Genomic DNA, 16,471 nt, shown 5'->3' on the forward strand with positions numbered 1-16,471 from the left:
CAGTGTAAATCACTGAGTTATGGAATAGGGCAAGTTCTCTATAGTCTAAATTTTGACCCTATTTCATATTTATTTTATAAATATTATATTCTGTTTTTTGAAAAATACCCCTACCCTTAAAACATGACAAACTGAGATATAATCTCTTAATGGGTTGAATTGTCAACAAAAAATTTGGTTTGCTTTGGGACTGTCTGACTAGCACACTATATCTTGTACTGATGAGACTGTTAACTTGAACAGGAGGTAGAATGCTGTCTTCCAATGGAAAAGAACTATATTGCGCTGCTTTATTTTGTCAGAAGACTAGGCAGATGATTTTGATTTGGCTTCTTAACATTTGCTTTTTATTGTCTTTTAAATGAAGTTGATTAAGTGGTGATTTAACTGACATCTGGACCTCAAAACGTGTCATTCCATTACAAAGATGATAATGACTGATCAGAGGAACCAGAAGATGTCATGCTTTTAAGAAAAAAATGTTTTTAACACTGAACAAATTAGGAGAATTAATTGGCTCTCATTTCTTAGTACTTGCCTGACTGGTATTATACTAGCCATGTCTAAATTTGAATGATCCTTGTCCAAAAAAAAATTTTTTCATTGTGTTTCATTTTGTCAACTTGATAACAAGTTCTTTTATTTATTTTGCTAACCTTAGTTTTCTGACAAGATTACACTCCTACCCCCCTTTCCCTTTCCTGTACCCTTCCTCAAAATGTAAAATGTGACTTCAGACAGGTTTAATTCCTTCATGGGCTGTGATAATAAGATAGAATCTATCTCATTCATTTCAGTTTGTAGTTATAATGGCTTGATTTATATAACTATATCTAGGAAGTGTACAAACTTGACCCAAACTTGAGACTTAATTTTCCTTCCAACAATTAAACAGCAAATAGAACTGTTAACAGTTTTTCATTAACCAGAGGAAGGAACATCAGTATTGAAATTCCATTATAATTTTAAAAAATAATTATCACAGCCTTGCCCTGAAACCCTGGATTATTATTGTTAGAGAGCTATTTCCACAAGTGTTTGTTAGTTTGTTGGACATTTGAGACCCCAGGAAATCCCCTTTCTCGTAACGTTCTCCGCTTGGATCTGATCTCAACAGGGTGTCGTAGTCATTCTTCAGCACAGTTCTTAATTGGAGACCAAGAACCCTGGGCCTTTAGAGGTGGTCTAGCAGGAGAGTTCCAGGTATCAAATATGAATTCACAACTGAATTGACATTTTCTTTGTTTTATGAGAAACCTTATTTTGCGCATCAGATGGCTGGAAGGATTGGTCTGCCGAAGGCTTTCTAGTCCCAAATTCAATTTAGTTACATAGCTGGATTTTAAATCAAATTTTCCTCCTCTTTCACAGTAATTTCTGAAGGAGATGCTGCCAATCCCCCCCGCGCCTGCGAAGCGCAGCGGCTCTAGGTATACACTTCACATTGTTTCTTTGCAGGTCGCACAGCATTTTAATCTGCGCCCGCAATGCACAATGCGCGCATGCTTGTCTGCCAGTGAAAACTCCATGAGCAAATAAGATGATCATTATGCATGTGTAAAAGTTGAAAGGGCTTTGGATATTTTTTCTAGTTAGTTTATAAATATAACTTGATTGAAAGAATAGTCCATTAGTGAAAACATTTTTTGCTCTTGGAATTTGTTCATGGACTTTTCAGGTGCTCTACTTTTCTCCCCCCAACAGGTGCTCTGCTGCGCACAGCAAACTGAAGCGCATTGCTTTGGGGATAAAGCGTCTCCTGGACAGATAACCCTCTTCAGACCAAACCTCTCCTCCTGACATTCTGTTCTGCCATCTTTTAATAGGAAGATGGTCTATTTAAGATTGGTTTTTTAAAAAAACATAGTTGTCGTAATTGGAATAGTTTTTTGTTACTGTTTTTTTATTGTAAATTTAAATTCCCATTACTATGCCACTAAAAGCTGTGTAACTCAGTTTGGGTAATTTCTGTGCAGAAGCACTTCCCTACCCCAGCAAAGAGGTGTTTATATTAGTAAAGCATAGTACACCCCTCTTCTTTAGGTCTGCCTGCAGTAGCCAGTTAATGTTAAGTTGGTAATCTGCAGTGCACACTCATTTAAAGAAATGGATATCTTCCCAATGCTAATCCGTCTCCTTTTTTTTTTTCCTTCCACAGCGTTTGCTGCCAATTGATGGGGCAAATGATCTATTTTTCCAACCACCCCCACTAACTCCTACCTCCAAAGTTTATACTATCAGACCATATTTTCCTAAAGATGAGGTAATTGTCTACCTATCAACTTGGTGAATGGTTGTTATAAACTCACAACTTTCCTTTTAACTCAGTGGTTAAGAAAAAAGTCTCTTCTGTCTTAAAATAAGAATTTTGTATTTTTGTGGTACTAGGGATCAACTGAGAGCCTTGTTCATTATAGGCAAGCATATACCACTGAGCTATCCCCTAACCTTTAAAGTACAAACTTTTAGATGAGGATGTTAAATAAAATATTGAACACAAGAGGAGGAAACATAAGAGAAATTGGAGGAAAAACCTAAGGAGTAAAGTTAAGGACTCCTCTGTCATCTTGTGCAGGTCCTTTAATTCCTCTTGTAAAAAAGTCAAATGAAATGTATTAAAAGTTGGAATTACAAAACAGGTAATGTGGGACTTAGTTTATGTCTTTTTTTTTTTTTTTTCTTTTTTCTTTTGGTACTGAGAAACTCAGGGGCCGTTTAGCTACATCCCTATACATCCCTACCCCTTTTATTTTTTTGAGACAGGGTCTTGATAAGTTGCTTAGGGTCTCACCAAGTTGCTGAAATTGGCCTCAAACTTGCAATCCTCTTGCCTTAGCCTCCTGAGTTGCTGGTATTATAGGCACGTACCAGCACCACAACTGTGTCTAAATGACTGTTAATCCTTGACTGGTTTTCTCCAATACGTTGTTACATAATTTTCTGTTGTGCCTATAGGCTGTTGATAATCATTTATGGGAAAAAGCAAGGCTGTTTAAATACAGCAACATTAAAACAGTAATATTTCTTATTTTAAAAATAAGAACTATTCTTATGTTTTAGAAAGTTAAGAGACTCAAACTCAAAATGTGCCTTTTTTTTTTTTTTTTTTTTTTTTTTTTTTTAAGTATTGGGGATTAAACCCAATACTTTACCCCCTGGATTATATCCCAGCCTTTTTAAATTTTTTCTTTTGAGACAGATTCTTGTTAGGTTGTTGAGACTGGCCTGGAACTTGGCCTCACAAGTTGCTGGGATTTTCCTGGCATTTAAATCTATAGTTTACTACCAAAACCCATCTCCTGCAAAACAGTTTTTATTGTTTACTAAAACCATGCTGTTTTCCACTGGTCTTACAGGTCTGGACCAAAGAATAAATCTTTTTTAACAAAGCACAGGTGATATTTCTGACAGGACAGACATTTTGTCACTCTGTCCCCAAATTGACACATAAATCATATTGTTGATAGATTCAGTTGCCATTTTTCTTGAAGTGTTCCTTAACTAGATTGTATTTTCAGGCTTCCGTGTACAAGATTTGCAGAGAAATGTATGATGATGGAGTGGGTTTACCTTTTCAAAGTCAACCTGACCTTATTGGAGACAAGTATGTAGTGACTATTTGGATTTGGGAGTAGACATTTTATGGTCAGGTTTATCTGGTTGAGGGGAGGTGATGATTGGAATTTTTTTTTTTTTTAAGTTCCACTTTAGTAAAATCTGAAAATCAGTATGTGTGTGTTTCTATTTGCTTTTATATCAAATGTAGTTTCCAAAAGATCATTCAAGTACATTCTGAATTTGTATTAGTAACTTAACAAGCTCACTCTGGCCTCTTTCCTTCTGAGCAGGTTAGTAGGAGGGCTGCTTTCCCTCAGCCTGGATTACTGTTTTGTCCTAGAAGACGAAGATGGTATATGTGGTTACGCCTTAGGCACTGTCGATGTGACCCCCTTCATTAAAAAATGTAAAATTTCCTGGATTCCCTTCATGCAGGAGAAGTACACAAAGCCAAATGGTGACAAAGAACTCTCAGAGGCTGAGGTAATATACTGGTTTAGAATTATACTACAGTAATAGTTCTGTTCTATTTACTTTTGCAGGATTGGGGATTGTACCATGTGCTTCATATATGTGCTACTGAGCATTCTTTCCCCATCCCACACCCCTTGTGTTTGTGTATGTGTTTTGCTGGGAATTGAACCCAGGGCCTCATGCATACTAGACAAGTACTCTACCACTGAACTACATTCCCAGTCCCACATCCCTTTTTTTGCAACAAGATCTTGCAAAGCTTCCCAAACTGGTCTTGAACTTTAGATCTTCCTGCCCTAGCCTCTTGAGTAAGTAGGATTATGGGCATGAGCCACCATGCCTGGCTTGTCTTATTTTTTTTTTAATGAAATACTTATTAAGCGCTCTGGCTGAGTGGTAGAGTGCTTGCCTAGCATGTGTGAAGCACTGGGTTCAATCCTCAGCACCACATTAAAAATATTAATAAATAAATAAAATACTTGTTAAAATATAAAAGTAAGACTGGTGTGGTAGCCCCTACCTGTAATCTCAGGTGTTCAGGAGGCTGAGGCAAGAAGATCACAAATTTAAGGCCAACCTGGGCAACATAGTGAGACCTCATCAAAAATTTTTAAAAAGGGCTCTAGCTCAGTGGTACAGTGCCTCTAGGGGTTCAGTCTCCAGTACTGTTAGTGAAAGAAGGAATGAATCATAAAATCTCAGTACTTTCCAAGTTAATTTCTTAAAGGAAGTCTTAGTACTTTTTAAAAAATTTTAAACAAGATGTTAGCTTTGATGGGAAAACTAAGATTCTTTTTTTCTAGGATAATTTATCTCTACTTACAGGTAATTTTTTATCTACTTAAAGATAGATTGCTCTGCCTGTAAAAACTCTGTGGAAAAAGGTTGTAAAATTACCTTGATTTTAAAATGCTACATAAAAAACAAAAGTTCTCCCATCATACAAAGCATACAAAGATTTTTATGTTTTTATTGTTAGAACAAAACAACTTACTAAAGAGCTAAATGTGAACAAGTCATAATGGAGAAAGGGTTTATTTTCATAAAACCAATATTTTTCCCATACAAATTCCATTTGAGGTCAGTCAGAACATACCATTGCTTTGCACCATGGTCAACCAGAGGAAGGAAGAGTTGTGCTCCATTTGTGTACAGTGTGTCCAAATGCATTCTGTCATGTATAACTAATTAGAACAAATTAAAAATAGAACTAAAAAAAATACATACCATTGGCAATTTACACAAGCACACCATTGGCAGTATGCTTGTGCATATATTATCAATTACCTTATGTAAAATAGGGAATGGGGCCAGATGCAGTAGTGCATGCCTGTAATCCCAGGGACTCAGGAGAATAAGGCAGGATGATCTCAATTTGGGGGGCAGTGGGGGGGAAGATAAGGGGAAGAAGTAAGTAAAAGAATAGATTTACTGTAGAATATGGGTGGAGTGCAGTTTTCTGAGATGTATTACAGATGGCCCCCAACTGATGATGATCCAATTTACAATTCTTTTCTTTTTTTTACTTTATGGTACAAAAGCAATATACATTCAGTAGAAACTATACTTCAGTTTTGAACTTGGTTTTCCTAGCTACCAGTAAACATTTTGATATGCTTCATGAAGCTGGGCAGCAGCAGCAAGAGCAATCCACATGTTTCAGTCAGTCAGCTGATCAAGGCAGGAAACAACTGATACTTATAATGTATGGTCGTCCATCAGTATCCACAGTAAATTGGTTCCAGGTCTACCCCAACCATACCCCTATGAATACCAAAATCTGATGATGCTTAAACCCACTATATCAAATGGTCTTTTTGCGTGTAATCTACATATATCCTCCCATATGCTTCTTGGTGTGTGTGTTGCTTTTTACTTTTTTTTTTTTTTTTAAAGGGAGGGTACGGAAAATATAACACTAATGAATGAAGTACCCCAAAAAGCTACAAAACAGAAAAATGGATTAACTATGATCAGAAAGCACAGATATCTATGGCTTCCTTCCATATATTCTGCAACATTTCTAGATTACTTACTAATTCCTAATAAAAAGTAAATTCTATATTGTTTAGGGAATAATAGCAAGGAAAAAAGATCTTACACTCTGTACAGAAACCCCCACACACCCCAAATTTTACATTTTGAAAGTGGGTTTTACTGTGTTGCCCATCCTGGTGTTGGACTTCAGTGATCCATCGATCTGCACCTGTCTCTCAAGTAGCTGGATGTGTGTGCTACCACACCAGTCCCCCAAATATTTCTTTAAAATATTTTTTAGTTGTCAGTGAATTTTTATTTATATGTGGTGCTGAGAATCAAACCACTTCCTTACACATGTGAGGCGAGCTCTCTACCACTGAGCTACAACCGCAGGCCTCCAAATATTTTTGATTCACATGAACCTGCTAGTATGAAGGGCTGACACCCTGTGTTGTGTTGGTAAGCTATGATGTTCAGGTTAGGTACATTAAACTCATTTTGGGGAAGGATACTGGTGATTGAACTCAGGGGTGCTTTGCCACTGAGCTATATCCCCAGCCCTTTTTATTGTGACAGTTTCACTAACTTGCAAAGGCTGGCCTCAAAATTTTGGATCCTCCTGTCTCAGCCTCTCAGGTCGTTGGGATTACAGGCACATGTCACCATGACCAGTTTTAAATGCACTTATGAGTTGCAGTACTTTGAATTTATAGTCCCCATCATAAGTTGAGTATCTTTATTTTAAAACACCATAAGAATATGTTGGGTACTCAGGGCAAGTTTAGGTAATTAGCATGTCTTATTTGTCAGAAGGCTAACTTGCCTTCTCAGTCATGCATTTTACATTATACTTAAATAACAGTGAAGAACATTAACTTTTTAAAAAAAATTCATGTTTTCAATAGTTTTAGATTTCTAGAAAAGTTGCAAAAGTTCACAGAATCCCTGTGTACCTCTGACCTATATTCAACATTTGTTAAATCTAAGACGCTAATATGGGATCTGTTACTATTAACTAAGTTCCAAACCTTTTTTTTTTTTTAAATGGTACTAGGGATTGAACCTAGGGTGCTTTACTACTTATTGAGCTATATCCCCAGACCTTTTTATTTTGAGACAGGGTCTCACTAAGTTGCTGAGGCTGGCCTCAAACTTTCAATATTACTATCTCAGCCTCCTGAGTCACTGGGATTATAGGCATGTACCATTTTATTGACCAGTTTTTCCACTAATTTCCTTATTCTATTCCAGGATTCAATTCAGGATATAACATTGCATTTAAATAAACTTTTTTTTTTTTTTGGTGGTAGTTCTAGGGATTGAACCTCAGGGCTTATGCTTGATGATAGGCAAGTGCTATACCACTGAACTATACCCCAGCTCCCTAGAAAGCTTTGAACATGAAAAATGCTTCAACTTGAATCATAAGCTAATTAATTCTGTGGTGATAATTTTGTAATGTCGGGAAGAATTACTAAATATTGCTTTCATTTTCCTATTGCTGAGTTCTAGGATATAAATATATAATGGGTAACTATTGAAAGTGAAAAGATTCTAATTTTTGCAGAAAATAATGTTGAGTTTCCATGAAGAACAGGAAGTATTGCCAGAAACTTTCCTTGCCAATTTCCCTTCTCTGATAAAGATGGATATTCACAAAAAAGTAACTGACCCAAGTGTAGCCAAGAGTATGATGGCTTGCCTCCTGTCTTCACTGAAGGCTAATGGTGAGTACTTTTTTGTGGAGTTGGCATTGTTTGGGCAAGGGAATTTGAAACAGGAAAGAAGTGATTTGTGAATCTGTACTCTTAATATTTGTTGGTGTGTGTGCATGTGGGGGTTATGTGAGAAAGAGATGGATCTTTCTTACTATGTTGACCTGCAACTCCTGGGCTGAAGCAGTCCTCCCACCTCAGCTTACAGAGTACCTGAGACTATAGCCACATGCTACCATATCCAACTTATGACTTATTTTCTGAATTATTAATGGTGTAAGAATTCCATGTATATTAATCGTTGAAAAATGCTACTTTTATTTTATAGTTGAAAATTAACCTAAAGGAGAAACTTCCTTTGGGAATTAGATTTTGGTAGTACTAGGGATCAAACCCAGGGCCTTGTACATGTCAGGCAGTACTCCATCACAGAGCTACACTCAATCCTTTTTAATTTTGATATAGGGTCTTACTATGTTGCCCAGGCTTGGCCTTGTACTTGGAATCCTTCTGCCTCAGCCTCCCTAGTGGGTTTTTGGGTGTGTACCTCTAAGCTTGGCTCAGTCTTGAGGTTTCTTATACCCTGTTCCTCAGAAGATTTTGCAAAGAGTTGTACTCACTTGAATATTATTATGAATTTTTTAAATGGTTATGAAATTTAAGGACTGCTATAGACAAGCTTATTATCTATATTAAATATATTATGATTATTTCTAATTCATATCCATAATTTTCCTCATCAAGTGACTTACTTATGTTTTGGAATTTTATTTTTAGGCTCCCGGGGGGCTTTCTGTGAAGTGAGACCAGATGATAAAAGAATTCTGGAATTTTACAGCAAGTTAGGCTGTTTTGAAATTGCAAAAATGGAAGGATTTCCAAAGGATGTGGTTATACTTGGTCGGAGCCTGTGACACTGTTGGCACCGTGAACTGTCCAAAAGTCTCTTAACTCCACCTTGTGGTTGGTGGTTGGGGTCTTCATACAGTTCTGCGTCTGGAGCGGCAACATATCAGTCAATTTGAATTGAAAACAAAGACGACTTTGTAAAATTCACCCATCACACTTTCAGACTCCTTACTGGTTGGAAGAAGATAGTATACTGCTGCAAATTCTGTATGAAACAGATGTGGGGCCTCTCATCTGGGTCTTGTGTCTTGTGATAGGTGCCAAGACCTCTTAGGTGGGCTTATAGGGAGGGTCTTCAATAAATGTAGTCAGCACTATTTTTCTGTATCCGGTGTTGCATTTCTCACCTAAGAGTAATCAGAATCACTTCTGGCATCCTCCTTGGTTTATTGAATGAAATGTCTCATTCTTTAGAGACATGCAGAGTTGAGAAAGAGTTTAGTGGGTTTCACAGGCTTCAGGGTTGATTTTCCCAGGTGGGATGGTTGTGGTGTTAGTTTAAGATGAATAAATGATTTCAATTTTGGGCAATTTTTCTGCTTTTTGTAAAGCTATGGCCAATTGTCTCCTGTAGTAACCATTGGTTCAGGCATGTTGTACTTTGTAGGGACAAATGTGCAGTTGTTTGTGGTAAAAGCCTAAAATTGACAAACTTGTAAATTTCTTTGTATATAAACTAGGTGTAACTTGACTATCACTATCCTTTTTGTTTACTGTTTTGGTAATTTTTGTTTTCTTTTTTAAAATGAAAAGGTGTTGCAGGATGGCACTTTGAATTAGCAAATCAACAGAAGGTGGATTTTCCTTTTTGTCTTTTTTTTTTCCATAATAAGTTTTAAAGTGCCTCCCACCTAGGGCTAGGTCATAACCTTTTTGGGTATGAGAGCCTAACTTTTTAGATCTGTTGCAAAATGCAGTCACTTCTGGAAATTAACCTCAATAACAGATCAGCATGTGAAATGTTAGTTTTGACATCTGTCAAATAGGGTAAGGAGACTGAATGTTTTTTGCCCTTAGATCAGTTGTGCTTTAATCTGAAGATCTGTTACTACAGATTTAAATCAGTCTTTAATTCTTGCATGATTTTATCTAATTTTTAAAAGAAAAAAATGAGCACACTTTAACCAGTGATTTATGGCTACCCCTGTTTTTCCTTTAATCACAGGTTCTGAAAGCTTCATGTATTTTTAATTTGGAATTGGTGTTTTTTAAGGGTTCTGTGCATGAGGCTGTCAGGTAATCTCTGCAGGATTCATTTTTTTTTCATCATGGCTGGCTGACTTCTCCATAGATTCATAACAGTATTTTGTTATCTTGCTTCCCTGCAGTTTTGCATCAGCTATTTAACTTTGAGCTGAATGAGGGGAGAGGGACAAAGAAGGAAACTTGAAACAGATTTGCCTTCATAGATCTCCACTAGTGTGGGCTTAACGCATTGTATGTAGTGGTATCTAGTGACTTCCATTGGAGGCCCAAGTGTATGCCCAGTGGGTGAGAAGGAAGGAGGCCTCTTTGTTCTTAGAGTAGAACTCTTTTTAACTGATAAAATGTAGTGTGTTGGCAAGCTGAAAACAAGTTTGCATTTTTGAAGACTGAGGTGAAGGTAAGATCCCTATCCTTACTAGATATTAAGACAGTTGAATGTTTGTCTTTGACATCTCAAGCACTAGTGGACAATTAACAGCATTATATCTGGAGGATTTTGGAGTCATCCTCATGTGGGATCAGGATTTTAAAACAAGTGCTTTTGGTTTTATCTTGGTTTTTAATAATCCCTTTGGCTGGCCTCTGGTCACACGTGCTAACTGTGCAACAGATGTCCAAGTCTATACCTTCATCACTATAGGATCATAAAGTGCTATGCTATCTTCCATGGTTATGAATATTTATTAAGGTTGGAATGACATTTCATTGATTGTTTAGATCACAGCTCAGTTCCTGTAGAAAACGAACTGTAAAACTATCGGAAGACCATGCAAGAGGCTAAATAAAACTTGAAGTGAATGTGTGTGGTGTTGTACTGCCTGCATCTACTTCTGTCCTGCCCCGCCTCCCTCCACGCGCACACACATACACCTTTTCTCTGAACTCTAATGCCTCATCTTAGAGCAGGGAGGTGATCCTTCTCTTGAATAGGCAGCTCTCCCCTATTCCCATCTCCAGTAAGTCTTCCAGGTTTTCTCAGGGCAAAAGGAAACTAAAGAAAAGTAGACTAATTTTAGCAAAGCCACCCTCTTGCCACAGTTATAACCTGGGCAGTTTCTTTAATGTAACAGGCTAGGAATGCAGTTTGCCTACCTCCCTGTTAAAAGGGGGAAAGATGGGGGAAGTACCTTAAATTTTGATATTGAAAGGAATGGCCACTCAGTGTCTAGACAGGAGCATCACAAGTTCAAGGCCAGCCTCAGCTAGAGATGTAGTTCCATGGTAGAGCACCCCGGGTTCAATCCCAGTACCAGGAGGAGGGAGGGATCCAAAGTAGAAGTATGTACCTGGGTTGATTGAGAATTAGAAACTCTTAAAACGTGAAGATAACGCCAGGAGCAACAGTTTGAATCCCCCAACTGAGCGGCCTAGTCCGCCGCTCAAGGAAGATAGACCGTCTGGATAGCAAGTAGCGACAGCGTTTAGAAAACATAAGCAAAAGAGAAACCGAACGGAAAGATGGGCGGAAGTTCTACAGCTGAAACTTCGTTCAGACCCTTCGACTGGCAAGTCCAAGCGTATTTTTTTTTAAGGAAAGTGCTGTTCTGAACCCCGCCCCTGCTAGAAAGAGTAGTAGGAAAGGTTTAACCTTCAATGAAAGCTTACCTGGGTTTGAAGGGAGACTGACTGCATGGGGCGAAGAACCGGAGGAAATAGGTGCCAGGGTTATTGGCAAAAACGTTAACATTAAGGCTAAGTCTATGCTTTTTTGTGACGTTACTTCCTCTGAAGTCCTGCCAGGTGCTAGCAGAAGTTAAGGTTTACTGGGAGAATGGGAGGAGAAACCCTAGATCAGTGCGTTCCCACTGCTTTTCTCTCCCTGAGCGAGTGTCTCCTTTAATGGCGGGGCCGGAACTGGCCCAAGGTTGCCGTGCTCCGTACGTAGTCGGGGCGGAGCTTGGCAAGCGGCCCTTGCAGCATGGCGCCGGCACTGCGGCTGCTTTAGCATACTTGAGTCAAGAGAGCCGAGCCCGGCCGGGGGTGTCGGGGGTCTGCGGATCCCGGCCCCGGTCACTATGGACAGTTTCTTTTTCGGTATTGGGGAAGGGAGGGGCTGAGGGTGGACTGGGCAGTAAGAGGTAGGGATGAAGAACAGGAATGTGAATGGTTGCACGACGTAGATGTGGGCGGAGGGGATCTCGCTTGTTCCCTGCGGAGAAGGGTGCCTAGCACGCGACTGGTAACAGCCATAGGCCGGCGCCGAGGACCCCTACCCCAGATGTGCTGGGTCGGGCCCAGGGTCTAGTTACCGAGGGTTTCAGAGAGAGGGACGCCTGGTAGGCGTGTTAAGTGGCCAATTAGTACATGACTGTGCATGACCCACCCCGGCTTCTGCACACAACACTAAAGCATACCACAATATCTCTTCCAGGCTGTGAGCTTTCTGGCCACACCCGCTCCTTCACTTTCAAGGTAGAGGAAGAGGATGATGCAGAGCACGTGCTGGCGTTGACCATGGTGAGGGGCGGTATAGGGTGCTGGCAACTAGTGGACCTCTACCTGATTCCCCTGCTACCCCTTTACTAGGAGTCACCTCTGCCTGAGCCCCACATAGACTGTTCCCCTGGTCTCCTGATAGAGGGACCTCTGAGACTGGGCAAGTTCTAGGGTAGGTGCCTCAACTTGTAGTGTCAGCTTGTCTTGAGGAGACCCTGAGGCCCCGTATACCTTTCCCAGCTCTGCCTCACCGAGGGGGCCAAGGATGAGTGTAATGTGGTGGAAGTTGTGGCCCCGAAACCATGACCACCAGGAGATTGCGGTTCCTGGGCCACCCTCAAGTTGTCTTGCCAGCCCATGGTAAGTCCTCCAGCCGTGTCTTGGGGTGGGGTGGGATGGGGATTGAGGACATCAGTGCTCATCACAAGATGAGGTGGGCCAGGAGTGGGCCAGGCCTCATCCTTGTCTTCCTCCCAGCTCAGTCTAGATGACTTCCAGCTTCAACCACCTGTAACCTTCCGTCTGAAGTCGGGCTCTGGCCCTGTGCGAATCACAGGGAGGCACCAGATTGGTTGAGAGGAAGGGAGGGCCCTCTCCTTTTGCCTCCATGGGCTCTGCATCCGGCCTCCCCCAACTCCAAATTCCTCTGCCATCCAGCACATCTCCCAGTATAGCCCAATCCGACCTGCATGTCCTCCCAAATTATATCCCTTGGCATGATGAGCCCTCCATTCTCTGCCCTGCTTAAGCCTACCTAGTTCATGCAGCCTGTCCCAGCTTTACCAGCTCTAATGATGTGACTCCTTTGGTTTCTTCTCACCTAGTTTAGTATTTGAGGCTCTTCCCACGTAGATCATGAACTCTGGAAGGTCAGGGTCCTCGCTGGCCTAGCACTAGAGGGTATGAACAGGTGACATGTATTATGACGAGTCTTTTAAACCTCCTCCGGCTTGTGTTTCCACTAGTTACTATAAGCAATGATGTTTCTGAGGAAGAGGAGAGTGAAGAAGAGAATGAAGAGGAGGAAGCTGAGTTGTGCCCCATCCTTCCTGCCAAAAAGCAGGCGGGTAGGCCATAGCTGCCTTTGGTAAGTAGGAAGGGAGGGCTGTCCAGAAGGTTCTGAGAGACAGCAGGAGGAGCATGTAAAGCCTAGATGCTGACCGCTTATTTGTTCTTCTCAGGTCAGGTAACTGCCTGCTACATCACCATGCACCATGTTCCTGGACAAGTTTCAAGAATTTTAAATGTTTCTTCTCCATTGAAGAGGAGAGTTGGGGGCATGGATTGGGTGGGAGGGTCTTGGGCTGGTGCTAGGAGGCATTCTCCTTAGGGTCCTGGTGTTTTGATCCTATACTGTGCCTCGGGCCTCCCTTAGGGGTAGGAGAATTTTGAACTTTTATCCTGACCCTCTCTCCCCACCTGCCTGTGAGGATTAGAGGTTAGTATCTGAATCTCAGAACTACACATTTTGTAACACTTTTTACATTTTTAGATAAAGGTTGAAATAAAGTGGTGTAAGGTTTTTTTGCAACTCCTCTCTCTGTGGGCTTCTTCTCGCTCCCCTGTAGGACTTCTTCCCAATGCCAGTGACATTTCCCTAGGGACCACCAGGTGGCACTGTGGCAGCACAAAGGGTTAGCCCTGGGCCTGGGTGGGTGGAGGGAGAATATGTGAGATCCTGCTAGCCCAGGACCCTGGACCAGGACCAGGTCTAGGTCCCAACTGCCTTGCCAGAGGAGGACCTCCCAACACCCAGTCCATTCCCAGCCCCACAGGTGGGGGAGGGCCATCACAGGAGGTTATCAGCATCCAAACAAGGGGTCTGGGCCTCTGTCAGCACTCAGGCTGATGGGCAGGGGGGCTGATAAGCAGACTTAAGCAGCTTGAGGAATGTGCATCCCTAGCTCCATGAGGGGGCTTAGGCCCAGAGAGGGCCTGTGAGGGGTGGGGTGGGGACCAGTCTTGGCTTCTCCTTCAGTCTTTCAGGCAGGTTGAGCAGGGCTAGCCCTTAGAAACCTGATCCTAGGCCAGATGGAGGAAATTTGCCAGATTGGGTGACAAGGAAACCAGAATCCGGGTGGCCTGGCATATGGGGGCAGAAAAAGGGCCTCTGGGAATCAGTCTCCTAAAGGGTTCCTGTTCCCCATGCACACCGCCCGGTGTGGGGGTTTCTGGTGCCTGACTCGGGTGGTTCTGGGCTCTGACTTAATGTGCCAGGAGGAGAAAGGGGGTGCCATTTTGTCTGAGGGTGAAGGTGTATGTAACACCTCTGAGGTCAGCAGTTCAGCTGTGTTGATGAGGAGGTGTCACTGCCCCGAAACAAACAAACAAACAAAACATTACCTCTCCAGACAGTGTGAGACCGACAAGCTGAGGATGGACAGAGAAACAGGGCCTGAGGGAGGTCAAGCCAATTCCACACCCAGCTGCTGGGGAAGGGAGTGGGCATGGGGGAGGGGCCCCCAGATAAGTAAGGCAAAGGGGCTGGTATTAGGGCAGGTGAGATCGACTTTGAGGAGTTTCCACAATACAAAAAAGCAATCCCTCTTCACCTCCTTTGAGATTTTTCCTGCCCACCCGCTGTGTTGAGTTAGAGGACCCGATTTTCACCCTCCCTGCCGCAAGAGAACAAAGAAAGATGTCGCTGTGATCAGGGTTGAAGGTTCCTTTTTCCTCAGGGGATGACTTCCTGAAGTGCTGCTTCTGCCAGCCAGGGTGGAGTGGGTAGCCAGACCAGGGCCTGGTGAGTGCAGGGAAAGTGGAGCTGGCGCCCTCTGGTGGACAAAGTTGAAACCTTGTGGCGGTACCCGCTCCCCAAGCTGTCTCTATAGGCTCTAGGCTTGCAGTATGGTGTAGGGCCTATGAGTCCCTTGAGCGGTCTGGGCGACCGAATTTTAAGCGGAAGGCGAGGGAATAAGTAACTGAGGTTTGCATTCATACACGCATTCATTCATTCACTTGACGTGTTTGTGCTGGAGTAGAGGAATGAGCGGCAACATTTCCTCCTTCCCTTCCTCCTCTGGCTCCAACCTCAAAGTCCTCAGCATGTGCTTGGAGGCAAGGGAGACTGAGCACAACACCAAGTCATTTCTGGGGGTGGGGGAAAGTTCCCAAGCTGACCATCTACCCCCTGCTGTGGTCCTCTTCCCAATATCCAACCCCTGATGAGGCAACTGATCGCCCATTATATTTCTCACCTGTTTTGCTGATAGGTGTGTGTATGTGGGGGGGGGGGTCAGGAATGGGGGAGGGCTCCTAGCACGTTCCTGCCCTCAGTAGGGCCCAATCCACATCTTCTTAGTCCAGGAGTTTCCCCCGGCCTGATCTGGCGCCCCGGGAACGGAGTTGGAAATTGTTTTTCTCCCCCTCCCCCGCCTCTCAATTCCCTTTTTTCTGCATCTTCAGCACACAGTAGGAGCGCTATCCATTCACTTTGGCCTTCGAGCGCTTGGGGTAGCAGGGAGGCGAAAATGTACTCTGGAGTTTGCGGACCGCTGAAAGGCCAGCCCTGTATTTGGGGAGCGAAGGTGTACGACTACCAGAGGACGTGCGAAAGCGCAAGACCCAGTCTCGGTGATTTGCATTTGAACAGTCGAGTGAATCTTTGGCACTTTGAACGCCAGGCGCTGGAGGCGCGCGTATCAGCGAGAGGCAGTCCCGGTGCCCACACCGCTGATGTGGATTTGAAGGGATCTGGATACGGCCGCGGAGCAAGGGGTGCATTTGGGTCCGGAAGAGGATATGTTTACGGAGAGGAGTCGTTTGTGTTGTCCAAGTGTGTGTGTTGTGTTTGCGGGCGAGAGAGTGTGTGAGCGTGTGTGAGAGAGAGCGCGCTCGTGTGTGTTTGTGTTTGCGGAGTGTGGGGCGGCCGGGAAAGGTGACCAGGCTGTCACTCAGCGATCAGGTTGACAGGCGCTCCCTCATCTGGGCCCGGGAGCTTCTGATGCAGATTCGAGGAAACAAAATAGCAATTGTAATTACGGGGCTTTGATAAGATAAAGGAAGGAGGGAACTGGCTGGGAGGACAGCAAGGGAGGAGGGAGAGAGGGAGAGAGCTGACTGTGGGGGCCCAGTGGAACCATTTGCATCTGTCAGTCAAGGGGTGTGCCCCAGCCAAATGGGTGCCTGCTTCGGGAATGAGTCATCTGCCCCTGTCCCCAAAAGACACGAACTTTCGGGGAGATGAGAGGAAT

At 42.8% G+C, this 16,471-nt stretch overlaps 2 protein-coding genes across 3 annotated transcripts in view; both read left to right on the top strand.

The window, feature by feature from the left end:
• The window catches only part of OGA (O-GlcNAcase), a 31,294-nt gene extending 20,650 nt beyond the window's left edge, over window positions 1-10,644 (top strand). For both annotated transcript variants that reach the window (XM_079137945.1, XM_079137946.1), the window contains 6 exons: window positions 1,118-1,203; window positions 2,159-2,263; window positions 3,519-3,604; window positions 3,849-4,041; window positions 7,580-7,739; window positions 8,505-10,644. In XM_079137945.1, coding sequence (XP_078994071.1) covers window positions 1,118-1,203; window positions 2,159-2,263; window positions 3,519-3,604; window positions 3,849-4,041; window positions 7,580-7,739; window positions 8,505-8,641 — 767 coding nt within the window. In that variant the 3' untranslated portion in view covers window positions 8,642-10,644. The remainder of the gene's footprint in view (window positions 1-1,117; window positions 1,204-2,158; window positions 2,264-3,518; window positions 3,605-3,848; window positions 4,042-7,579; window positions 7,740-8,504) is intronic.
• A 1,022-nt stretch (window positions 10,645-11,666) lies between these two features.
• Window positions 11,667-13,761, top strand: NPM3 (nucleophosmin/nucleoplasmin 3). Its single transcript, XM_079137974.1, is given in 9 exon segments — window positions 11,667-11,814; window positions 11,817-11,876; window positions 12,214-12,299; window positions 12,519-12,572; window positions 12,574-12,604; window positions 12,607-12,638; window positions 12,756-12,849; window positions 13,244-13,365; window positions 13,460-13,761. Coding segments are annotated over 8 exon segments (603 nt in total). The 5' UTR covers window positions 11,667-11,681; the 3' UTR covers window positions 13,357-13,365; window positions 13,460-13,761.
• The last annotated feature ends 2,710 nt before the right edge of the window (window positions 13,762-16,471 follow it).

The sequence above is a fragment of the Sciurus vulgaris genome (genome assembly GCF_902686455.1).
Source record: "Sciurus vulgaris genome assembly, chromosome: 4".
Classification (NCBI taxonomy): domain Eukaryota; kingdom Metazoa; phylum Chordata; class Mammalia; order Rodentia; family Sciuridae; genus Sciurus; species Sciurus vulgaris.